Source organism: Plecotus auritus, assembly GCF_963455305.1.
Source record: "Plecotus auritus genome assembly, chromosome: 6".
In the NCBI taxonomy this organism is placed as follows: Eukaryota; Metazoa; Chordata; class Mammalia; order Chiroptera; family Vespertilionidae; genus Plecotus; species Plecotus auritus.
Window position 1 is genome coordinate 154473697 of NC_137773.1, and position 26355 is coordinate 154500051.

At 41.1% G+C, this 26355-nt stretch overlaps 1 protein-coding gene across 3 annotated transcripts in view; it reads left to right on the plus strand.

The window, feature by feature from the left end:
• The window catches only part of PLCL2 (phospholipase C like 2), a 172438-nt gene that overhangs the window by 82322 nt on the left and 63761 nt on the right, over nt 1–26355 (plus strand). For 2 of the 3 annotated variants that reach the window (XM_080672178.1, XM_080672179.1), the window contains exons 2-3: nt 5854–5979; nt 22667–25153. In XM_080672178.1, coding sequence (XP_080528304.1) covers nt 5854–5979; nt 22667–25153 — 2613 coding nt within the window. The remainder of the gene's footprint in view (nt 1–5853; nt 5980–22666; nt 25154–26355) is intronic. The other variant, XM_080672180.1, reaches the window with a different exon arrangement.

Sequence of the window (26355 nt, forward strand, 5' to 3'; positions counted from 1 at the left end):
TCGTGTTTCTTTCAGTTCTGACGGTATGTTCCCCTCTCCCTCCAGGAATTTTAGATATATGAACTCCATTTGCAATTTGGCTTAATTTGAACTACCGCCTTGCAAAAGTAAAATTTATCAAACCACTCTTAACTACAATTGTTATATTTTGTATTTGCTGGAAATAGGTTTATTTAAATAATATGTCGATAAAGTACTGATCAGGTAGCAAAAATGAAAAAAAGTATATTTTCCCAGTTTACTTTCCTTTTTAATTTAAGCAAATTTTGTATACAGTTAGATTTTTAAAAATAATAACACTTTAAAGTTTGATAACACGGTTTGGAAAAAGAAAACCAACAATAATCCCATGACTAAAATTGTTAATCCATTTTCATTTTTACTGAGAAATGAGCAGTTTCAGTATTAGTGGAGCACTTTATTTCAAAATACTCTTTATATAAAAGAACCATATGATGAATTGCATTTTGAATTTAGTTTCTGAACGTTAGTCTCAGCAAGGACTTTTGTTTGCTTAATGTTGTCGGACAGTGAAATATGTGTAACCCTGTGTACTTCCACTTGGGATTTTTTGTCACAAAAATTTAGTATCTAACCCTAGCAGTCTGTCTATCCCAGGTGTGTGTGCAGTGACATCTTATCTTGAAGCTTCTTTTGGATGTTCTATTTTTTTCACCCCAAATTATCCTCTTTTATATCATGCTGTAACCATATGTCACCTCAGAGTCTTTGTAAACAGACAGGATACATGCTTCTAAAAATATGTCTCCTGGTTAATAGTTCCATCCCGATAAAGAGGTGCAGAGGAGGGACACCTGAGGCAGAGAATGCATTTGCTTCATGTCCGAAACCTGGAGTCACTGGAGAGTGCATGGCACGCGGGAGGCCTCCGCAGCTCTCGTGGAATTGAGGAGTATACCACGTGTACCTTCCCCCCGCTGTAAAATGAAGACCTGTTCTCCACTGGCGCCCTTCCCCTTCACCCAGCCTCTGTCCTCTTTTTCATTTGGCCAGTTGATTTAGGCGTTTGCACGTTTTTAGTAACTGTTGCTTAGGCCCCCGACAATTCCGTGAGAGCTTCTGAGCCACAGTGAGCCTTTTTTTCTCTCTCTCTCTTCCTGCTTTGAGGTATATGTGTTTTCGGGGTGGAGGGAGGGGATGGTGTTTATCATCATACACGCAGCAGTTGCCACCTACCACATTTATCAAAATGCAGGAATGTGGCCCTGGCCCAAAGCCAAGACAGAAATGCACACTTCGGGGCAGAGGGTTTTTCAGCCACTTTGAATTGAAAAGCAAGTGTCAGAAGCAGAGCCTGAGACAGGATGTTGTCCGGAGCTGCCTGGTTTGATTTCGTGTTTAGTTCTAGCAATTGTGTCCTCTCCTTCCCCTGTGGCTTATGAGCCCCTGGCGCAGGGGCGTGGCTTCCTTTAGGAGCAGCGCGACTCTCCGCTGCACGCTTTCTCCCCTCCTTTCCTCAGAGGAGGGATGCACAGTTTCTTACCATAAAATAAAAAGGTTCCAAAAATGAAATCTATTCTTCCCTGTTTAATGACAAAAATAAACTTACTTTCATCCTTGAGTATATTTTTATTTCTCTATAACTGTGTCTTCACTCGTATCTCTCTGTATTCTATGTGAATATGAATCTGTTAACCTACTGTCAGTGGGCCTTTGCTTTGAGTTGGGTTTTTTTTTTCATGATGGTGGCACATTTTTATATGGCTTTAATATTTTTTTAATTTAAAGATGATAAAAAAGCACATATTTGAGGGAAAAAATTCCTCTACGTCACATTCCTTCCACACAGCTATTTTTGCTAATGTATATTGCCTTCAGGTTGTACACACATATATAGCATAGCTGTTATTAAAGGATGCTTTTTGTTTGTTCAGGGTCTAACCTGTCATGATCCAGCCACAGTCTCTAATTTACTCTCCTTTGGATTTATGAAATGCTCAACCAAGTTTAAAAGTCTGTGATTTGTGGCCATGGTTCAAAGCAGAGCTAATTGACTCCTGTGGGGGAAAATGGCCTATATGGGATAAGAGCTTCAGTGTCTTTAGAACTACCCTCTAACACCAAACGAGGCGGCCAGAATTACCACCACTGACTAATGCATTTTATACTGCTAGTAAGGACTAATTTAAACTCAGGTGATTTTAATTGGAACAAAGAACTTCTCATTGTAAAGAATTTTTCTGTTTTATCCAGACAACTATTTCGAAACATAGATGATATCATTTGAGCAAGTTCTTATTCCTTAATTAGCATCGAATGTTTCTAAGGCTTCCATTGCATTTTCAGTCACATTTTCAAATGTAATGATTCTCTACCTCATGTGGTCAGCAACAAACTACATTTTTTCTGTATGTTGTGGTATTTAGTCAAAATAGGAAAGCTGTTTATTTTCAACCATTTAGATGAATTGTTATTTACAACCAAGACAGAAAATGGAATAATTCTAAGGCTTCTGCCAAAAGCATGTTAGTATGTATTTTCATCTGTGAATATGTGGAGGGTATTTCTTTTCTTATATGCAGAGCTTAAATAGTAAGGCCCCACTGACAGGTGTTGTTGATACCTGTTTTTAAAATATCTGTTTTTAACAGATAGTTTTTTTAAGTTGTGATTTTTTTTAAAAGAAGAAATAAGGATCTAATAATTTTAAGAAGAAGAATAACAACACTAGCTATTTTTCTTGAATCTTCCTTTCTATTTCACCTATTGGCTTTGCTGTAATTGGTTGTAAAGTTCTGGAATTCGGGGAAAAATAAGATTTTATTAAATAAATAATTTCCCTGATTCTTTGCTTATAAGGCTTTGCGTGTGGTGGGAGCATTAGAGTTTGTTTTTCTATATGAATCTTTTAGGGTTTACCTCTTTGGGTAATATACTTGGCTTCTGATCTTCAGACAGTAGGAAATGAGAATAATGGTAATGCATAATTTACATGGAAGGAAAGAAGAGGATATTACCAATAGAAAAAAAAAGGGTTATGATTTTAACCCATCCTTAGCGATTTCAGCCATAAATTGACTACTTAAAAGAAGCTGTGACTGATTGCTTTCCTGAAGTACAAGTGCAAGTGGTTCGTTCCTGATCTTCAGAAATTCCTGATTTTCATGTCATTTGCAAAGAGAACTTTTCATGAAATTTCTTTCATTACTTCTTGCCCTCAATAAAGGAGGTAGGAACTTGACTTCTATGTGTTTTAGTTATTGTAAGGCTCAGAAGTCCTGGAAAGCCTTCTCTGAAACCTTAGGCTGGGAGTGGTGGCTCTACTCTGGTGGTGTAGCTCCCCGGCATGCTTCTGCATGATTAACGTGCTTTGAAATTGTTATTTCTGCCATCTCTGCGATAGAGTGCTATAGGCTTTTTAGAACTTCCACAGTATTTGGCTCACGAAGCTTAATAATTGTTTATTGAATTTAATTAAACTGAAAGCCAAAATAGAAAGCATAAAAATGGCCTATCTTATGCTTGAAGTTAACAATATAATTGATGAGTGTAATATTCCATTATTATACGTATCAAAACATTGGAGAGTAAAGCTGAGGGTGACTTTTGGCTTAGTATTCTAACTTAGTGTCATTTTTAGTGTATTTCCCCAGGGGACTAAGAGTCATGTGGCTGTGTCTATGCTTAATTTGTATACTCCATGTGCTTTTGTCTCCACAAAGGGAAGACGTGAAAGCATTTGGGGCTGTTGCCTCTATGACCTGTGCTTGGGCACTGCCAAGAGGCGTGACAACAACCACTCTGCGGTGCCCAGGAAGGCCACTTGCACTTTATATTAACTTACCTGAGAAAGGAGGCATAGGCAGGCTACATCACCCATAGTAAGAGAGCATGGGAGTTAGGCCTGGGAGCTGTATATTTGTTCCCAATGGCAACTTCTAAGGGATTTACAAAAGAGACGAGTTGATCATCAACGTGGAGGTACAGCTCTCAGTATTCCTGGAAGCCCCTTGGAGATACCAGGAGGAGGAGAACAAAAAAAATAAGGTGATCCATGGAACCATGACATCATGAGCTGTCCGTGAGTCTGAGCAACCTGGGCGATGTTAATAGGAGTGGTTAACAGTGGAGTTAAGACATGGGATTCTAATCTGCGGAGAGATCTTGTCCAACCAATAGGAACAGGCAGGAGGAGCTGTAGGGAGGAGCCAGCTAGATCGCTACCTAGCTGAGGAGTTTAATGATCCTATCCTGAAAGTCAGAAGAGAAGCTATGAGAAATGATGTTGGGCGACTTGTATCTTGGTCTCTGTGGACAACTTTCCTAGCCTCCCTGAGTATTGGGTTTCTGCCTAGAAGGTAAAAGATAATATCTGTGCCTTAGAGTGGTTGTGGGGTTTAAAGTAGGGTAGTAGCACTTGCCTGGCATGCTGTAACTGCTCACTGTCTTAGTTCCTTCCTCACCATACAGTTCTAGTGTGAATCATCCTAGAGATGAAGGGCCACACCTCTAGGGGTTCCTTAGCTCCTATTTTGGACATGGTAGAACTGTTTTTAAAAAGCAAATGCTAATCTAACAATTTTCCCAAAAAGGGTCACCTGTCAGAGAAACTCTGGATGGGAATCAAGCTGATGATATTACGTATAACTCCTGAATATTTCATATGTTTAATATTTACAGTTCATCTATCTCTTTGCTCTAAAAATAGTGTCCATTTAGTATAGAAACCTGTGTGTTCTTAAGAGGAATTGGAGGAAGGAGTCTGACATTTATGGGGCCTCTGAGTGCCAGATTCCGCCTCCCCTTTACCTCCATTATTTCATTTGACTCTTCACAACAACCCTGTAGAATAAATTATTATTTCTGTGTAATGGATGAGGAGATCGGGGCCAAGACAGGACAAATCTAGTGACCTCAGGTCATCAGCTACTAGTAGGCAGTTCCAGAATTTAGACCCCGGTTTGCCAGGTGATAATACCAGTGCTCTTTAACCTCCGACATTTGCTGAAATGCAGAACAACTGCTTGGAAGGAAAGGTTTCAAAGACAGCACTGGGGGCACCTGGAAGGCTGTGGGCTCTTGGAAGGCTGGGGTCTTGCTGGTAAACCCAGGGCCCAGCAATGGCTGGCCCATGGCAGACTATCAGTAAATATTTACTGAGTGAAGGAAAGTCACAAGTTAAGGTAGAAAACTAAGTGTTTCAGGAACTGGCAGGTTGTCAGCAATATGAAATTTGTCATCAACATTATTGAATTACCAAAAAATATGTGACATTTATTAACACAGACGCCATTCAAATGGCTTTGCAGTCATTTAAAAGATCTGTGTTTGGAATTAGACAATGCGTGAAAAAACTGACACAAAATAAAATTCAAAAGATGTCAACAATTTTTTACATGACTAAAGAGGCACATGCTGCCTCTGGAAGAAAGTAAACTGAATAAGCCTAAAAATATCTTTTAAAAAGTAATGAAATAAATTCTGATTCATGCATTCTCCATTTCTTTTCCCTAAAGTTTAAATGTTCCAAAGTTGACATTATGGAGATTTTTAAAGAACACTATTTATTTTCGTGTAAAGGAAAGCACAACTTTCAATCAGATTGAAAATTAAAAGTAAATTTAGGAAGTAAATGTATTATGCCAGTTCTTGACCAAATAAATGAAGCTGTTAGCTGTATGTTTAATAAGTATTTTGATGATAATGTAAAGGGTTAGCTAAAATGGCATTTTATTAGTAACCATAGAACCATGGATTTATTGAGTCTGGCATCTGGTGGAAATTCTAATTGGTTAAATAAGTCAAGTTTTAGTTAAACGAAGATATTTCACTAGAGATAGCAGCTGCTACGGCCTTAGAGCTTCCCCCTACACCTCATTTCTACCTCCCCAGCAGGTAGGAGCTCTACTAGGACAGCCAGATACATCAAGGTGCCTTTTCCTTTTCTTTCATTGTGGATTTAGAACTAGCAGAAACCAATCCTGTCACGGTAAAGAAGAAAGCTCCCCCGCCCCACAAGTAAGTGCCTTTAGTGCTGGTTGACTTTTCCTTAGAAGTTCATTTCACAATTTTAGTGAAGATACACCAAGTATTTTGCAGTTTCAACAACTTGCGTTGAGGCTGACCATTTCGTTTTCTTGAGGGGGATGGAATGCCTCTTGAGTTGTGTGAAGAAGCTGTTGCTGACAACAGTGGCAGCAGTCTGGGTCGTCTTTCAGTGGACAGGCAGCCTTGGTAGTCAAAAGGAACTTGACATTGATGGCATCTGTACCACAGGATGAAAGGAGCCACCATCTTTCCTTTGGCTATGTCTGTATAGATAGTGTAATTCTGTGGCCTGCAAGTTATTTTCAAGTGGTTAGAGAAAGTTGATTTGTATCAACTAGGTGAAAACGAACTTAATTTGCATTTGTGGAACCTCTAAACTTCAAGTAAAATATGCTTTTAGTAACACTGAGAAAAAAAAACATTCATTGTCATAAATTACCTAGTTGCAGTATTAGTTCTTAAATCCTTTTCAAGATATATATGTGTTGTAGCATACATTACAGCTTCTTACATAACATTAGACATATGAGGTCATTTAAATAGTATTTGATGATTCGTTGTGGTTATTATTATGGAGATCTAATTAGGGCCATTTTTTATTTTGCTCGCCCCCTTTTTATCCTTTTTTGGAGAACAGTTAACCTTGCTTTTTCTTTACAGATAGTATGGCTTTTGGGGTGATATGAGGGTGAGTGAACATCATGGAATATTTTAGCAATGGTATTCATTTGTAATTTTTTCAAGTGTAAGACCCATAAAATGTTATTTCTTCAAAAACATTATACTACCCTTGCTTACATTTATGTGTCAGCCCTTCTTTCCATTCCCAAGTTCAATGATGAAATTTGCTGAGTGCTTGCTTTGGGCAAAGCACCACACTAGAAATGTCAGGAGGAGTTTGGAATTAAAGTATGACAAGTCCCTCCCCTTAAACAGCTTGTCATGTAGACCTCCACTGTCTGTACATTAGTTGGACCCCTGGAGTTATTGAGCACTGCAGTGTGGTTAATCGGAATTAACATGTGCTATGCATGTACACTCTGGTTGAATTTCAAAGACTTAGTATCTAAGAAAAGAAGACAATATATCTTAATTTTTATATTGATCACATGTTGAAATAATAGTATTTTGGGTTAAGTAAAATAAATTATTAAAATTTATTTCATCTGTTTCTTTGTACATTTTTTGTGATGGCTACTAGAAAATTTTAAATTATATATGTGACTCACATACTTTTTTGGGCAGCACTGATTCTATCTCTGCTTTCCTTCCAATGCTGTCATTAAGGGAAAGTACTCATCTTCCTGAAGATGGTTCAGTGTTTTTCCCATAAATACTCATATTTATAACCACGACAAACAATAGCAATCAAAGTATAACAGAATATATGATTTATTAACCCTTTAGTTAGCCCATTATTATGTAAATAAATGACTAGCACAGATTTTTTCTTTCACATTATGATTTAAAAAAAAAAAAAGATACTGAAATCTAGGTTCCCAGGTGCTTAGAATAGAAATAAAAGAAAGAAATGGGCTGGGGGAGAGCCATCCATGCATAATGAGGACTGTTTGAAGTACGTTAAGATGTTCTGGAAGCATATCTGAGATTGCCACTTGTCTTGGAATGATGTAGGCAGAAGAGAAAGCTCTGATTAAACCCTTGTAAAGTGCTCTTTATAGGAGAGAACTATGACGCTAATAAGAATAGTGATAAGATCAACCATGTTAACTAGAATGTTTGACATTTATTAAGGGCATCAAGAACTTCAGTGGGCATTTCTACATGATCTTGTTTAATGCAACAGCCCTAGAAGACATACTGTCATCTTGGTTCATGTTTCAGTAGCATCAGGCCAGGGTTAGTTACACAGGAAATGGTGGTGCCGAGTCAGGCCCGGCTATTGCAGTCAGACATGCTGTGGAGGCCATGGAGAACATCGGCCAACTGACTTCCCTTTTGTTATAAGAGAACAAAGTGTTGGTAGCTGGAAGTGAGCTCTTAGATGGCAGTTTTGTGCAATCTTTAACCATTTAGATCGGTGAGATTAATTTGGGGGTTAATTTCAGGTGAACTCCTTTATCACTGTCCAGTAATCCCAGTAAAGAAGACTTGAAGACTTATAATGTAATGTAGCAGTCATAGTTAAGTCACCCTCCACAGTGCTTTCACATTTGTTACCTCATCCGTGCTTTACCAGGCCCTTTAAAGTAATTAAGGGCAAGTAATTACTTTCCTCATTTATAAAATGAGGCCAGAAACTCAATTAGTGGTGGAGGTTTCAAGAGGTTTATTAACCTTCCCAAGACTGCTCAGCCAGTAACCGTGGATCAAGGAGAACTCAGCAGAATGGGCCAGCCAGGCAGTGGGGGACCAGGCCAAGCCAGCTTTTCAGGAACTGGCGCTTAGCAGCTATAACTTTGAGTACTGAATCCAAACAGAAAAACCCCCACAGTATTTTCCTGGAGAATTAAATCTAGGGAATTGTTACAGCTGCTGGAAGCCCACAAGGCCAGACAGGGGACTGGTGAAGCCATCAGAGATTAGCAGCAGCTAATTTAATTGTATTAAACATCCCTACCTGCAGGGTGGAGAGACAGGGAGCCCAGTGGCCATGGGAATATCCAAGGAAATGAACCTCTGCTAGCTTCTCCCCTGCAGAGAGAGGAGGAGGGAAAAACCATCCAGATTCCCTCTTTCTCCTGCCCAACTTCCAGTCCTCTGCCAGAGCCTCCTGGGCGTAACCCAGCAGGCATCCAGCTGACTTGGGATCAGAGGAAATCTGCTACTAGGTCGGACCAGCTTGCTGGTCATACAGAGCGGATACAGGGTTGCAAGAGGAACCGATCTACCTCCAGGGGTGGGCAAACTTTTTGACTCGAGGGCCACAATGGGTTTTTAAACTGGACCGGAGGGCCGGAACAAAAGCATGGATGGAGTGTTTGTGTGAACTAATATAAATTCAAAGTAAAGGAGCGGAGGGGAGAGCAAGAGAACCGGATAGAACAGCCAGATCCGGCCCGCGGGCCGTAGTTTGCCCACGGCTGAGTCCTAGACAAACTATTACCTCTGAAAGGGGGGGCCGGGGGGTGATAGGTCCTGCCTAACAGAGTTGAAATTCAAAGATAATGTTTATAAAATGCCTGTTCCTAACAAAGGCTAGCCCACCTCTCCTCTCCATGGGAACAACTGCAGTTAAGGTGGACAGTAGATACCATGTGGCCTAGAAAGCTTGACTGTGTGACAGGTGAGAATTGGCATCCTGACCATCTTTCTGAGCACTGTGAGCAGTCATGGAGTATTCTAGTCCCTTCCACACTTTATTCTCTTTATTCCTTTTTGGAATTTTCGTCTTTCTCAATTTGTCAAGGACACTTCCCATGCTGTCCTGGGGTCATGGACTACAAGAGCTAAGACTGCTCAGAAGGAACTCATACAGGCCATGTTGGTTGTCCCATATTCCCAGTCCTATCTTACTTTGGAAAGCCTTTAATCTCAAGTTGTGGTCTTATTAAATGAAAAAAATGTTCTACAGTAATGCTTTTAAAAGCACAATGAAATTATTTGAAAAACGTTATAATTGGAATAGACACGCTTCAGCTAAAAGTTTCAGAGGACAAAATGTGATTTCTGTGTTGCCATTAAAATTTCCTGTAAACCCAAATGAACTTTACATCATATTTAGGTTGGGAAAGGAGGAGAGATGCATATAATCAGATTAGAAGAGAAACTGTTTGCTGCATTAAACGGTTAGATGCATTAAATGCCATGAGCCACAAACTCAATTCAGCAACCTTCTGAAGGGTTTCTAAACTTGGAGAGTTGAGTTTTGAGGTGACTGTGGGACAGAGTCCTAGATTGTTAGTGGTGACACATATGACAGTGATAATGTGTGTAATACATTTCATTTTTTAAATTTGAAATGAGAGCTATAATACACATGCATATTTGTGGGGAGTAGGCATGATTTGATCTCCATCAGCTCCTTCACCCTGCCTTGCACCTCACTTCCTTGCTCCAGCTCCAAGACCTCACCCTCCAGTATCCCCATCTAACAACTGTATTTCCTCTGTGAAGGTCTTCCTGGCATATTGCCTGCTCTCCACAGTGTCAGCCACACCTCTGTTAATCACATCCAGCAGATCATAGTCCCTATGTGTGTATTGCTTCTCCTTTTGTGAGCTACACAGACATTGCAGGAAGATCAGATGGTGGGAGAGGCAGGAATTGAGAATGGGGAACCTGATTTGCAATGTCCAAGGGTGCATGGTGGACCCAGGCTGATTTCTGCAGGGCTTCACCTTATGGGATTCATAGGAGAGCAGGACTCTGCACAGCCTAACAGGTAGTCTCTTCATGTTCCCAACAAGGTCCATGCATATCAAAGGGGAGCTGCCGCTGGGAGCTGGGCAGGAACTCAGCTCTAGCCAGGCAGACTCGGGATTGGGCCAGGGTCCACCCCACAAAGGAGCAGATGGTGGGGAGAGCTGGAGCAGCCTCGGGAAATAAACATAAAGTAGCTACAGGACTAGGCCACTGGTTCAGGGCAGCAAGACTACCCAGGCCTCACAAACAGGTAGCGATGGGACTCGGACTGGGTGAGGGGAGGCCTGCCTGCCACTCAGCATGGAAACACCCTGAAGCTGAGATTAGACTTTGGTTATCTCCAGTGCCTGGCACTTAGTAACGGCTTTGCACATTATTAATACAGTCACTTTCAGGGAGGGTGACCATACATTTTAATTTATCCAGAAAAGTCTCTGTTGTTGTGGCATTTTATTAATAAGCTCCACCTTCATTTCCCAAAGTGCCCCGATTCAGATGTCGCTCTGCTTGGGGGAATATGGTCTTACCAGTTGGTAGTGGGTCCCACCACCCCTGTGGTCTATGGGTGCTGGGACCTTGTGTCTTTCCCCCTCAGTGGGAGTTCCTGTTGGGATATTGCTTCATTCCGGGTGTGTGTGTGTGTGTGTGTGTGTGTGTGTGTGTGTGTGTGTGTCTCTCTCTCTCTCTCTCTCTCTCTCTCCCCTCGGTTAGAAACGTGGGTGGGCCTTAGCAAGACAGTGCAGAGTTATACAAATGGACAGAGGAGTCAGCTTCAAATCTCTCAGAAATCAGAGCACCGTTTAAAAGTGGTGGTTGTTGTAGAAGCCCAATTCTTGGAATAAGGACAGCAAACTGCATTGTAAGGTCTTTTAGTGAATAGTTTGCAAGTACAATTAGCCCCTTTTTTGCTTCTGGATAACTTTAATGAAATAAAATACAGTATAAATTAAATGTGTCATTTTAAGCTTATATTATAATACCTTTCTATAAAACCTAACATGCCTTGTCAATGCCTATAGTTCATTCTCACACCAGTATCTTGAAGCATATTAATAAAAAGCCCATCTAGATCTGGCTCTCAAAACTGAAGTGTGCAGCATGTATTTGTAGGATCGCCTGAGCTGCTTGGTTTTGTGTACTGTACCATTACTAATGGTGCTTGCTGTGCTGTGTTATTTAAAACATGAGCCAGGTTTAGGAAGCTGTATTCAGAATGAGTTTTGTACCTGTTGCATGGATTTAATTGTACATTTGCTACTTGTACTTTCCTCCCAGTAGTTAAGTTTATAGCAATGAGGGCTGGAAATGGTGACACAAGATTTCACTGAGGCAGTTAAATTGCTTTAGTCACTGGCAGCATAGACCATTTAAAATGCATTAATGATGAGATTGTGCTGGTTTTTAAAACTGCTTTTCATTTCAGTTTGATGAGCTAATTAATTTGAAGGGACTTGTGGTTTTAAAAGGGTACATGATGATTCAGGAAAATGACAGACCTGCCTGGACCTCCTGCAATCCAGATTGGCATTGCTCTATTTTGTAAATGCTCTAGATTAATCACTCGAGTCTTATGGATTCCTGCCATGTAGGCATTGGCATTTTTTATTGATTTCTTAACCTAAGTGTGGCTTTTAATAAAAAAAAACAAACATGGGACTTCCTGTGGGCATGACATAAAGTGTATGTTGTTGTAAGTCCAGTAGCTACAATGATTGGGAAGGCATATGTGTGCCACTTCAGTGATGTTTGTGGTAGAAAATCTTTCATTTGTGTATAACACCTCTAAGTAGAAAAGCCGAGTGTTTATAATTTACTGTAATTTTAAAATTGTTCAGTAATTAAAATTTTTGGATTTTAACAATGTGTTCTATAACATTTGAAGATAATTACAACTGTTCAAAAGTTATTTTTAAAGTATTCAGGTTTCTCTCTGATGTTAAAAATGGTGATCCTTCAAGTGGTAATCTTGGAGTTCATTCATTGCGGGGGGGGGGGTTGTCAATAAACTGTATAATAGTTAAACATGCCATATCCTTTAGCTCAGTGTTATTAGACTGTTGAGGCAGAAACAAAATAAATACCTACATGAATGGCTGGTGATTTTTAAAATTGTAAAACCAATGAGACCTTATCCATTTGTTGACCCTTCATAAAAGGCGGTGAGGTGTATTTACACATGCAGGAAAATGCACATGATTATCAGTTTTGTACTTATTTGTATTTCTTCTGCCTGTGGCATAGGAACATGAGCCCCCAAGGCTGCGGAGGCCGGCAGCCTCACCCCACAATGTTGCCCACAGCCTCCTCTTGCCTGCCTCCCTCATCCTCCCCCACCACATGAGCTTCTTCAAATGTTACAGGCTCTTTCCTATCTCATGTCTTTGCATATGCTGTTCCCTGGTTAATTAGCCTTCCCTTCCTTTTCATTTTCCCTCAGGATCCAGCTCAGTCACCCTTTGGGGAAAGCTAATAATGATTTCCTCCCCTGCTTTTCTAAGGAGTTTGTTCCTTCACAGATGTTTTCTCTTTCTCATGCATCATTAATTTCCCCCCTTTTTACTGGATACATTCCTTCAGCATAGAAACCTGCTCTGATATCTCTAATATGAATATGCAAGGAAGCACTGTCTTCCTCTCTACCAGTTCCTTTCCCTGGCTCCCTCTTCACAGCCTTCACTTCACTCACTGTCTCCAGTCTTCATTTCCCTTTTCTTCTCCAGCTCACTCCAGAAGGCCCCTTTTTACTACCCTGAAACTGCTCTTGCCACAGTCATCAGAGAACTCTGTGCTGTCAAATCTCAAACATACCTCACTAACTTAACATCAAAGTCATTGCGGAAAGAATAAAGGAATGAAAAGATATGGGACACAGAAAAGAAAAAGTAAAGTAGCAGATGTGAATTCCCTATATTAATAATATTATATGAACAGATTCGGTAATCAAATCAAAGGCAGGTATTGGCAGACTGGATTTTAAAAAAATAAAAAAGACCCAACTACATGCTGTCTCCACTTTTGGTTCAAAGATACAAATAGGTTGGAAACAAAAAGATGGGAAAAGATAGGTCATACAAACAGCAACTGTAAGAGAGCTGGCAAGGCTACCCTAAATTCTGACCTGAGCTCTCAGAAGCATTGTTGGCTAGTCTGTTCGTATTGAAACACTTTATTCTTGGCTGTAACACCACAGTCTTCTGGAGTCACTGTCACATCTTTGGCTTCAGCTTTCTTGCCTCTTGCTGGCCGCCCCCCTTTTTCTACCTAACCTAAAATGTTAGACTGCACTAGATTTGATCCTAGGCCATCTTCTCTTCTCTCCTTCTCAGCTAGGTAATCCCATGTGGCTACCAATGTGCTGTGGCTTCCAAATTTATATCTATAGGCTTGACTTCTCTCCTCATTTCCGGATTCATATAGTAAACTGCTACTCGACATCTCCACTTGGATATGTAGAGGCATCTCAAACTTACCACGTTCAAAACAAAACTACTGATTTCCTCCACCACACAACTATTCCTTAACCTTCTCCATCTAAATAAATGGCATCATTGTGTGCCATTTAACCAAGTTATAAACTTGTTTATTTGAGATCTTTTTTGTTACTTAATGTAGGCATTTATTGCTATGAACTTTGTTCGGAAAATTGCTTCTGCTGCATCCCATAAGTTTTGGTATGTTGTGTTTCCATTTTCATTTGTCTCAAGTTATTATTTGATTTTTCTTTTGATGTCTTCTTTGACCCATTGGTTGTTTAGTAGCATGTTGTTTAACCTCCACACATTTGTGAATTTTCTCATTTTCTTCTTGTTAATTAACAAGTTTCATATGATTGTGGTTGGAAAAGATGGTTGGTAAGACTTCAGTCCTTGTAAATTTATTAGAACTTGTTTTGTGGCCTAACATATGATCTATCCTGGAGAATGTTTCATGCATGCTTGAGAAGAATGCCTATTCTTTTGCTTTTGGATGTAATGTGTATGTATCTATTAAGTCCATCTGGCCTACTGTGTTATTTAAGGCCAATGTTTCCTTGCTGATTTTCTGGATGATTTATCCACTGATAGAAATGGGATAGTAAAGTCCCCTACTGTTAATTTATATTGCTTTCTATTTCTCTCTTTATGTTTGTTAATATTTGCTTTTTAGGTGTTCCTATGTTGAGTTCATCAATATTTACAAAAGTTATATTCTCTTGTTGAATTGACCCCTTTAGCATTGAAACTCTAGGTCATCATAAGGGGCTACTGTTCTGACTGCATCATCCAGCCAAGTAAGACATGGCTCATTCCCTCAAAAAGTTCACTTTATACTTGAAGAGTTAAGGCGAACCCACATAAAACAATTAGAGAACTCAATAAGACAATAATTAAGAGTTAAATTACATGGTAGAGACTATAAATACTGTGTGAGTTTGGAGAAGAGATAGCAATTGAGGGCTGGACTAGTACAGGCTCATGAATGGCTTGGAACTTAAAATAATATTGTGCAGAAAGCTGTTCCCACTTTGTATGATTCATTATTTTGTTTATTTTTTGTTTGTATTATTTCATTGTCTTCCCTACACACGCACACGCACACACACACGCACACACTAATTTTTAATTTAGAACTATTTTGAAAATATTAAGATTTCTGACTTAAGGAGCTACTGTTCTTCTCTCTGTGCGGTGGATGTGGCCTGAGGCAGTAGCTTTGCCTGTGCACAGATCGCTCTGCAAGCTGTCTTCCTGAGGCCCAGCTGCCCCTGACTGGTCATAATTTTCTCTCAGTGCCAAGCAATGGCAGATTCAAGGATAAAAAATTAGAAAAAATAAACTCTTCCTCCTAAGCCGTCCTGAAATAGTGAAGAACCAGTACAATTTTTTTGGGGGGGCGGGGGGAGGGAAAGATTGTGATTGTGCAGTTATTCTTAGAATTGATCATATTTGTAGCTAAAAATTCACATTATGTGATGTGACTTGCATACCTTTTGAAATTCAGGTTGATTTCCCAGATAGTTATTAACAAAGTTATGTAACCACATCTGGAAAGAGCTCTGCAGTATAGGAAGTCAGCAGGCTTTATAACGTGCTGGATAAGGAATTACCACATACACGCTGAGGCGCACTGACAGTTTTCACACTAAAGTGGCTCACTTAAGTACCATTATTATAGATCATAAATTAAAATTCATTAGCATCAACGTTTTCACTGGGATGTAAAGTAGCGCCAGTGTAGTTTATAGGAGCTCAGTGCTCACCATTTTTTCATTACTGGAGAAAACCGATGGATTTTATTGCAGTTTACATTGGACACAGATGTACATTATGGCTTTATAAATTTACTTTGAGTAAATACTTCAGTCATAGTGAAAGTGTTTCTCCAAAAGAAAGGATTTACTAGTACTCATTTTCTCTGCGCTGCCCTCAGCTTTTTTTAAAAAAATACGTGTTTTATTGATTTTTTTACAGAGAGGAAGGGAGAGGGATAGAGAGTTAGAAACATTGATCAGCTGCCTCCTGCACACCCCCTACTGAGGATGTGCCTGCAACCAAGGTACATGCCCTTGACCGGAATCCAACCTGGGACCCTTCAGTCCACAGGCCGATGCTCTATCCACGGAGCCAAACTGGTTAGGGCCTGCCCTCACCTTTCATATGCAGGCCTGGGTCAGAAAGGCATCTCCTTCTACGCTCTCGCCCCTCTTCCAGGTATACTGCTTGCTTCTTGGTGCGAGGGTTCTGGTGGAATCCGGGGCCATTCTTGGTCCTCCTGGTCTAGTTACGGTCTTAGGCTGCCCTATGCACCTGGGCCTCAGGGGCGGGACCTTCTGAGCATTCCTGCCCTGCTCCCCAAGGCAGCCTAGCTCTGCCTGTATCTGTGGTGAGTGTGGGCAGGAGACAGCATTCTGGTCCCTCCTGGTGGTAGCAGAGCTCTGCTTGTACGGTGCAGGCTCTGGAGTCCAAGAGGTCCGTCCTTCTACGCTAGTAGATCTTTGCCTGGCTGTGCAGGTAGATGGATCCTGCCTCTACCCTTCCCCCAGTAACCCCAGGAGAGAGAGGGCTTGCTGTCCTTGCCCTACTGGCTTAGGCTTTTGCCCCAGGAGAGGATGGTTGGGGAAGTAGGCAGAGCTTCATGCTGTCCCCAGCGGCAGCATCACCTGCTGCATGCCCGTGGCCAGAGAGGGCCTCTCCCATCTGCTCTGTCCCCACGCTTTCTCGGGAGCACCCATGGAGACGTACAAAAAAAGCACAAACTCTCCTTGTGTCTGGGCGCCCAGTTGCTCTAAACCAGTGGCCAGCAAACTCATTCGTCAACACGGCCAAATATCAACAGTACCACGATTGAAATTTCTTTTGAGAGCCAAATTTTTTAAACTTAAACTTCTTCTAACACCACTTCTTCAAAATAGACTCGCCCAGACTGTGGTATTTTGTGGAAGAGCCACACTCAAGGGGCCAAAGAGCCGCATGTGGCTTGCGAGCCGCAGTTTGCCGACCATGGCTCTAAACTATCAGTTAACCTGATAACTGATCACTTAACCCTGCTAGTTCACAGTTGGCCTTTAGGAATTCCTTAAAATTTCAGCTAATTTCTTTCTTACCTGCTTCCACCTGGCCCCTTCCTCCCATGCTCTGCTACTGGTAAATGTGAAATGGTCTCTATGTCTTGTCTCTCCTTAGAAGGACTCATCATTCTGGAATCAGTTCTCTTGGTTGCCTTGTGACCTCAGTTCTCTGTTGGTACAAGAAAAGTGATGATCTTATAGGTAGTCTGGCTTTTTCTTGTTGGAGTGGGAGTGACGTTTTCTTTTGGCTTTCTGCATTGGAAGCCATCATCTGAGGAGGAGTTAGCTTTTGGAATTCAGTAGAGGGCATCATGGAAGAGGAGACCCACAAGGACAGGCATCCGTGGGCCAAATGGCTTTCTGTTATTTGCAATGAAGGCCCTTCTACATGAGTGGAAAGCAGTATTTGACCATACCTAGCTTTTCTTCAAGTTATTTTATTCTTTTTCAATTTATCAGATCTTATAAAATGACCTTCAGAGAGACTGTTTTTGCTCCAGATCTCCTGCTCCCCCTTTTTGCTCATCTTGGACAGCACATCAGAGTTTTTAAGATGTGTGAAAAATCTTGCAAAGCAACCCTGATGTGCCCTGCATGACTTACTCTTTCAATTCAGAGTTATTGTTATTGAGCTGAAGAAAGGTCAGGCATCTCTGTGCTTCTTTAATGAGCCTCAAGTATTTCTGGTTTTGTTTGTTTGTTAAGGATATAAATTTCCTTAATCCAGTGTTTCTCCAGTCTCTTTTATCCTAATCCTCCTTCAATGAACATAAAGATCTCATACTCTTCTTTGATGCTATTTATAAATCAAAGTAAATAACTGGACTCAAAACAAAGCAGGAGAAACACTCCTGCTTCCACACCACATCTCCTTCCCCTCCTCTTCCCCATTGTTATGTCCCCACCCCCTCACCAGATCACCCTCATGGACTACTTGCTGAACTTGGGCCTGGACTCCTCCACTGTTTGTGCCAATGCATTGAATCTGGATATTGAGTCATCATTTTCTCATGAGGTTTACAGGGAAATAAGACACAGAAGATCCAAACAACTCAGTTTTGAAATGCAAGAGCAGTGCAGTAGGATACAGGAGGTAATTCTCGAGGCTCCACCCTCAGATAGGTTTCCTGGGCTCCAGAATGAGCTGGATCCCTTGGCCCAGTGCCACACACGTTGTTCCCAGCACAAGCAGTGAGGCACACCTATTGGTTACCTCACTTTGGGATGATAATCTATGAAATTGCCCACACCTATTTGTGAAATTGCTACTACCTCTCAGCTATCCCAGATGGTAGTTTCAATGCCCAAAAGATAGTGATAAGCTTCTATTACACAAAGTGGGCAGTCTGTTAGAAATACGTATGTTTCTCCATAGAGCTCAATATGGCTACTTCCATTTCTGATGTTAAATATAAGTCCTGTAAAATGTTAAATCTTCTTGAATTTGCTGTGGTAAGTTTGCTCAGCCTCTTTCTAGCCCATTCGTTTCTTAAAGTCACTCCTGGTACAAAATTGTTACTCTGTAAATAAGTGTCGGTTAAATGTATAGCTGAATCTTTAAACCTCTCTCCAGTGCAAAATGTTATGATTATCTTGATCTATGAATTCAAAATTTCAGAGGTGGGTTCTTTTGGTCCAGATGAACCTGTGATTTGTGTTCTTCCTGTTGATGGTAGTAAGCACCAACAGAGCAGCAGAAATGCCCCCATGGACCACGTTTACATTTTGTTGTTCTCACCACTGTGAAGGTTTAGGTGACACGTACTTACAATATAACAGTCAGCTCTGAAACTATTTCTATGGGGTGTCCACCAAACCACTCATAAAAGGCAGTGTTTATTAAAATACATTTCACTTTAAAAATTGCACTATCGGCTATTGAAGTGTGTATACATTTTTGGGGACACCCTATGTAATTATTTTGAAGCACCTCCATCTTAGCAAAAACTTGGGTTATTTTTTCCTTTGGTTTTAGTGATTAATGCATATAAGTTATATGTACTTCGTTTTCTTTTAGTTAAAAATACTACATGTATAGCACATGTAGTTGAATCATTTTTCTTTGTTATATTTAAACTAATATTAAGAGGCAACATAGAAAATAGATCCCAACTTTGCTACTGACCCGCTGCTTAGCCGAACACCACTGGGTGAAAAAGTGAAAGCCAGGCAGATGAGCAGGAGTGGGATAAGGATTCTGGGAGTCAGCGCCTGGAGGCCTGGATCTCCTGCTGTTGAACCTCAATTCTCCTTCCCTCCGCACCACTCCTTCTGTCCTCTTCCCTTTCCTCTTGGCAGTGAGGACCAGCTTGCCTTCCCATCCAACTGTTGCTTCCACCCAGTGATTCCGGTCCATCCAGTGATGAGTTCTTTCTGGTCTCTAAGCAAGCACACTCCTCTATCAGTGTTTCCTGATGGCTTTATCTGCTAGTGAGCAAGGAGAAACAAACCTTCTCATTCAGGCCTCGGTGCTGTGGAGAGGACAGGGTGGTTCTAGACAACAGCAGACCGAGGGGAAGAAGAGATAGGAAGTGTCTGGTAAGGGGAGACCTTGCTGTCGTTGCAGCAGCCTGTGCTAGGGTGACCAGCATGTTCACGTGTCTGCAACTGATGGTCTGAAGTCACTGGTCATGGCCTGGGCTGGCTTGTGAAAACCAAAGCAATGCTTTTATATTTATGTATGTATGTATGTATGTATGTATGTATGTATGTATGTATGTATGTTTTGGCCAAACTTTTTATTTAGTATTCTGTAGTTGCTTAACACACACTTAAATGATCTTACTGGGGGAGGGGGGAGGGGGAGGTTCTTGTAGATTCCCAAGGAAATGTCAGAAAGACAAAATATGGCCAGCGCTATTGGTTTTGGGTTTACTGGGTGAATAGCACTTTCCAAAGCAATGCTTTTAAAGCTACAAGCATGGTGTTTAAGCTGCCAGCTGACCTCCCCACGGATGTGGGTGTGTGAGCATGTATGTTATGTTATTAACCTACTTTGCAATTTGGCTTTTTCCCTCTTCATAACAAAGAGACCTATGAAATTACAATAGATCATTTGTAATAAATTAGAAAGTGGTAGTTGAATATTGGTCAAGTATGTTTAAAATAACAGAATGAAAGATTACAGTGTTGAAAAATGAGATCTGTATTTTAATGGATGAGCATTTATCTTTGTGACTTATTTTTCTAGTAGCACTTTTGGGGTATAATTTATAAAGATAAAATTTCCTTAATTATTGTGTTGCTTTCGTTAAAGGTAAGTGTTGTGTACGTGTTTTAAAGATAAAGACAGCCTTCGTTCAGAAAACAGGAAATGTGGACATTTGTTTCATGCCATAGGCCTGGCTGGTCACCAATTTTATGCCAGCTTGCTTGAATAGGAAGAATAAAACCTGTGCACTGGGTTTTGGGGCAGTTATAATACAATACATCTTAGGGATGTGATTACCACCGTTTTTATGTCTTGGCACTTCATTGTTCTGAGGTTGCAGTTGTAAAGAAGTACTCCGCCTTGTGGCTTTCATGTTTTATCTTGGCATTCAAATCACAAAAGCCTCTATGGTTCATTTTGAAACTTTGAGGGAAATGATACCCATATGATTTAAAGTTTAAGCTTAATTACCTTCTGCAAATTGCTTTTGGAGTCTAGGTAGTCAAAAAGTAAAAGTGGTTTTAAATTTGAGACATAGAGAATAGCATAATTGCTTTTTAGAGATTCTATTAAAAATATGATCTCCCCAGGGCAGGAAAGTTAGCATTGCCTTTGTATAACGTTTTCTTGCTTTTTAAAAGAAATATGATTTTATTGATTTCAGAGAGGAAGGGAGAGGGAGAGAGAGAGAGAAACATCAATGATGAAAGAGAATCATTGATTGGCTGCCTCCTGCACACCTCCTACTGGGGACCTTGCCCGAAACCTGGGCATATGTTCTTGACCAGAATCGAACCTGGGCCCTTCAGTCCGTAGGCTGACCCTCTATCCACTGAGCCAAACCGGCTAGGGCCATGCTCTTTTCTTTATTGCCACGAAAGTTATATAATCTCAACCTCCATCTCTCCTCCTTATTTATGAATATAATCAATTACTGAAATTTTATCACAAATTCCATGCCCATCCTTAAAGTCAATATCATGTTTCAGGTTAGAACTGTGAAAGGTGTTGCTCTGGCCAGTATTACTCAGTGATCAGAGCATCAGCCCGTGCACTGAAGGGTCTTGGGTTCGATTCCCAGTCAAGGGCTTGTGCCTGGGTTGCAGGTTTGATCCCTGCACTGGTGGGGCACATTCGGGAGGCGACCAGTTGATGTATCTCCCTCTCCCTCTCCCTCTCCCTCTCCCTCTCCCTCTCCCTCTCCCTCTCCCTCTCTCCCCCTCCCTCCCTCCCTTCTACTCTTTCTAAAAATCAATGGAAAAAACATCCTAGAGTGAGGATTAACAACAACAACAACAAATTGTGAGAGGTGTTGTGAGGTCATTTCAGCAATTATGTTTTAAACTAGAGGCCCGATGCATGAAATTCATGCAAGGGGCTTGGCCCTTGCAGCCGCGGCAGCTTGCCTCAGCCCTCGCAGCCCCGGCTTCATCCAGAAAGTCGTTTGGCTGTTCGTTCTAATTAGCATATTATGCTTTTATTATTATAGATAATAAAGGCATCCCTACATGAAAGGACGTACATCCACACATAGATGTGGTGTCCGCTCCTAAGGTGGGCACCTGTTCCATTGTGTAGGAGAGTTGAGGATGGTGTTACTGGTGGTGTAAACTTCTTTAGAAATAGATGCTGCCTGTAATTTTTCACTTGGTAGTGTTAATATTCTGTTAAAATTGGAAGTACTTAACTGACGCATTCTGAGCATTAGCCTGGTTCGTGGTAATCGGTTTTATTAAATCAACTCTGGAATTTTGAAGGCACCTCCTGCTGCACTTGTAATTGAGGCGTCCCACTCAGACTTAACAAAACTGCAGCAGTAACACCGTATTTATCAACATATTTAGGACCAGGAATAATCTAATATGTGATTCAGGAGGGCCAGGGATTTCTGCTGGAATTTATTACATGGTTAGTACTGAGCTGGTTTGCCGGTCATTTATTCTGTATAGTTTCCAGAAATAGTTCAGACATTGTAGTGAGTCAGAGTGGTCAGGAAGTGGTTTTCAAACTTTAGTGTACATCCCCATCACCTAGAGTGTTGCCTAAAATGCAAATTCCTGGGCACTGCCCCCTAGAGATCGGGTACCATGAGCGTGAGAATCTGCATTTTATCCAGGTAGTTCTGAGGCAAGTGGTCTAGTGACAACCCCTTGAAAAACATTTGTGTAGGAAATGTATGTACAAGCAGGCCGCTTCCTGGGTGTCTGACCTGTGAAAATGGAGGCCCCCCATTCAGAAGGGCCCTGCACGTGGCTTGTTGTTCTCTCAGCTTCTTGAATTGTTAATAATTTTTGAACAAGCAGTCTTGCGTTTCCATTTTTCCCTGAGGCCTGCAAATTATGTAGCCAGCTCTCTATACAGGATTTTATTGGATGTTACTGCAATTGTGTTTCTTGGTACCCATGAATTGCAATTATTCAATAATGATTTCTTCTCTGTTTGTGTTCAGCTGAAATGCCAAGACCACTTCTAAACTTTAGAAGTCAATGAGTATCATTCATCATAGGACAGAGGATAGGAAATCCTAATAGTATGATTTTTTTTTTCTCAAGACAATTAAATATTTATTCCTAGTCTTGAACATAGAAGCCTATGTTTATGTTATTCTGATACACTATTTCTTTTTCTCCCAGGATGGCACAAAACAGAAAAGAGAACGGAAAAAGACAGTCTCATTCAGCAGCATGCCAACAGAGAAGAAGATCAGCAGTGCGAGTGATTGTATCAACTCAATGGTTGAGGGTTCAGAGCTCAAAAAGGTTCGCTCCAACTCTAGAATTTACCATAGGTATTTTTTATTGGATGCCGACATGCAGAGCCTGAGGTGGGAACCATCAAAGAAGGATTCTGAGAAGGCCAAGATTGATATTAAATCCATCAAGGAAGTAAGAACAGGAAAGAACACAGACATATTTCGCAGCAATGGCATTTCTGACCAGATATCTGAAGATTGTGCATTTTCCGTCATATATGGCGAGAATTATGAGTCACTTGATTTGGTTGCCAACTCTGCAGATGTCGCGAACATCTGGGTTACGGGACTGCGGTACCTAATTTCTTATGGAAAACATACACTTGATATGTTAGAAAGTAGCCAAGACAACATGAGGACTTCCTGGGTTTCACAAATGTTTAGTGACATTGATGTAGATAACCTTGGACACATAACTCTGTGTAATGCGGTGCAGTGTATCAGAAACCTAAATCCTGGCTTAAAAACCAGCAAAATTGAGCTTAAGTTCAAAGAATTGCACAAGTCCAAGGACACAGCTGGTACTGAAGTTACAAGGGAAGAATTTGTTGAGGTTTTCCATGAGCTTTGTACTAGACCCGAAATCTATTTCCTTTTAGTTCAGTTTTCAAGCAATAAAGAATTCCTTGATACCAAGGACCTTATGATGTTTCTTGAGGCAGAGCAGGGTGTGGCACACATAAATGAGGAAATAAGCCTTGAAATTATTCACAAATATGAGCCATCCAAAGAGGGCCAGGAAAAGGGCTGGCTTTCCATAGACGGGTTCACTAACTACCTTATGTCACCCGACTGTTATATATTTGATCCGGAACATAAGAAGGTCTGCCAGGATATGAAGCAACCTTTGTCTCATTACTTTATAAACTCATCTCATAATACATACTTAATAGAGGATCAGTTCCGAGGCCCCTCTGATATCACAGGGTACATTCGGGCTCTTAAAATGGGTTGCCGGAGTGTTGAATTAGATGTATGGGATGGGCCAGACAACGAGCCAGTCATCTACACGGGCCACACCATGACCTCTCAGATAGTCTTCCGCAGTGTCATTGACATTATTAACAAGTATGCATTCTTCGCTTCAGAGTACCCGCTCATCTTGTGTTTAGAAAACCACTGTTCCATTAAGCAGCAGAAGGTAATGGTCCAGCACATGAAGAAAATTTTAGGAGACAAACTCTATACAACATCCCCCAATGTGGAGGAAACATATCTACCATCCCCAGATGTCCTGAAAGGGAAGATATTAATAAAAGCAAAGAAGCTGTCCTCCAGTTGCTCTGGAATGGAAGGAGACGTGACCGATGAAGATGAAGGAGCAGAAATGTCTCAGAGGATGGGAAAAGAGAACATGGAGCAACCCAACAGCGCGCCTGCGAAGCGGTTTCAGCTCTGCAAAGAACTGTCCGAGCTGGTGAGCATCTGTAAGTCAGTCCAGTTCAAAGAATTCCAGGTGTCCTTTCAGGTTCAGAAGTACTGGGAAGTCTGTTCATTTAACGAAGTGCTCGCCAGCAAGTACGCCAACGAGAATCCAGGGGACTTTGTCAATTACAACAAGCGTTTTCTCGCTCGGGTTTTTCCCAGCCCCATGAGGATTGACTCTAGCAACATGAACCCTCAAGATTTTTGGAAATGTGGTTGTCAGATCGTAGCCATGAACTTTCAGACGCCGGGACTGATGATGGATCTGAACATCGGCTGGTTTAGTCAGAATGGGAACTGTGGCTATGTCCTTCGGCCAGCCATCATGAGGGAGGAAGTCTCCTTCTTCAGCGCCAACACAAAAGACTCGGTCCCAGGAGTCTCACCTCAGCTTCTTCACATCAAAATCATCAGCGGGCAGAACTTTCCCAAACCCAAGGGGTCAGGTGCCAAAGGTGACGTGGTGGATCCTTATGTCTATGTGGAAATTCATGGAATCCCTGCCGACTGTGCAGAACAAAGGACAAAAACAGTGCACCAGAATGGAGACACTCCCATTTTTGATGAAAGCTTTGAATTTCAAATCAACCTCCCGGAACTGGCCATGGTGCGCTTTGTGGTACTAGATGATGACTACATTGGGGATGAATTTATCGGCCAGTACACGATTCCCTTTGAATGTTTACAAACGGGCTACCGCCACGTCCCCCTGCAGTCATTGACTGGAGAGGTCCTAGCACACGCCTCTTTGTTTGTCCACGTGGCTATTACTAACCGAAGAGGAGGAGGGAAACCTCATAAAAGGGGCCTTTCTGTGAGGAAAGGGAAGAAATCCAGGGAATATGCATCTTTGAGAACACTGTGGATTAAAACTGTAGACGAGGTATTCAAGAATGCCCAGCCCCCTATACGGGATGCCACAGATCTGAGAGAGAACATGCAGGTACGTTCTTGTGTTTCAGTGTTTACCCAGTGCTTTTCCTCCTTAGTGCATGCACATAGTTCATGAATATATTGGAGGGCTTTTTTTTTTCTGCCATAGTATATTTGATTTTAAATTATTTGTAAATTCCAGTTGCTTATTAGAATTTTTACCACTAGTCTCATTTTTTTATCATTTAGATTTTCAAAACCATAGTTGGTATTGAGAATATTGATAACATGTTCAAATCAACCAGTCCCCTTGTTGTATCACACTCCACATCTTAGTCCCTTTTTTTTTTTTTATTGATTTTTTACAGAGAGGAAGGAAGAGTGATAGTCAGAAACATCGATGAGAGAGAAACATCGATCAGCTGCCTCTTGCACACCTCCTACTGGGGATGTGCCCGCAACCAAGTTACATGCCCTTGACCGGAATCGAACCTGGGACCTTTCAGTCCGCAGGCCGACGCTCTATCCACTGAGCCAAACCGGTTTTGGCTGTCCCTTTTAATTAATGCTTAACAGTACCCTATTTTTTCTGGTAGTGTATATGGGAATCTCTGTTTTTTTCTGGATATTCCTTAGCTGGGACACAAATTGATGACCTATTGGAATGAAAGGGATGTGTTCTAGTTCTTTTTTATGGAGCTATTCTGTGGGGAAAGTAGCAAGCACTTAAATAAGCCAATGTGTTTGCCTTTTGAGCCTCCTCTTGATTGTAGAGGACAGCTATTTAATTGTTTAAGTAAAAGGCATGTGGTGTGTGTATCAGTTATAAGTCTAATGATTGCCACTGAATTATATAATGGCTAAAAGCAATCAGGAATGATGTATATAATTAAGGATCGTCCACATGTCTAGCAGTATACTAGGACCCATGAGTGACGCAGAAGTGGGCAGCGAGGGCACCTCACAGGGATACCAGCCCTAACCCATCCCAGGGTGAAAAGTACTGTGAGCATAACAGCTGCTCAGCATGCGTTTATTTAATAAACATCTATAATATATTAGCTAATTATATGTGTGTGTGTGTACAGGGTGGGGCAAAAGTCAGTGTACAGCTGTGAGTACATGAAACACAGTTTCTTCTTGTATTATTTATTAATTATTGTATTATTTTCCATCCAAACGACTGCAAACCTACTTTTGCCCCACCCTATATATAACTATTATAAGAAGAATGCCACCAGCAAGTAAACTCTAACTCAGAAAATTCAATAT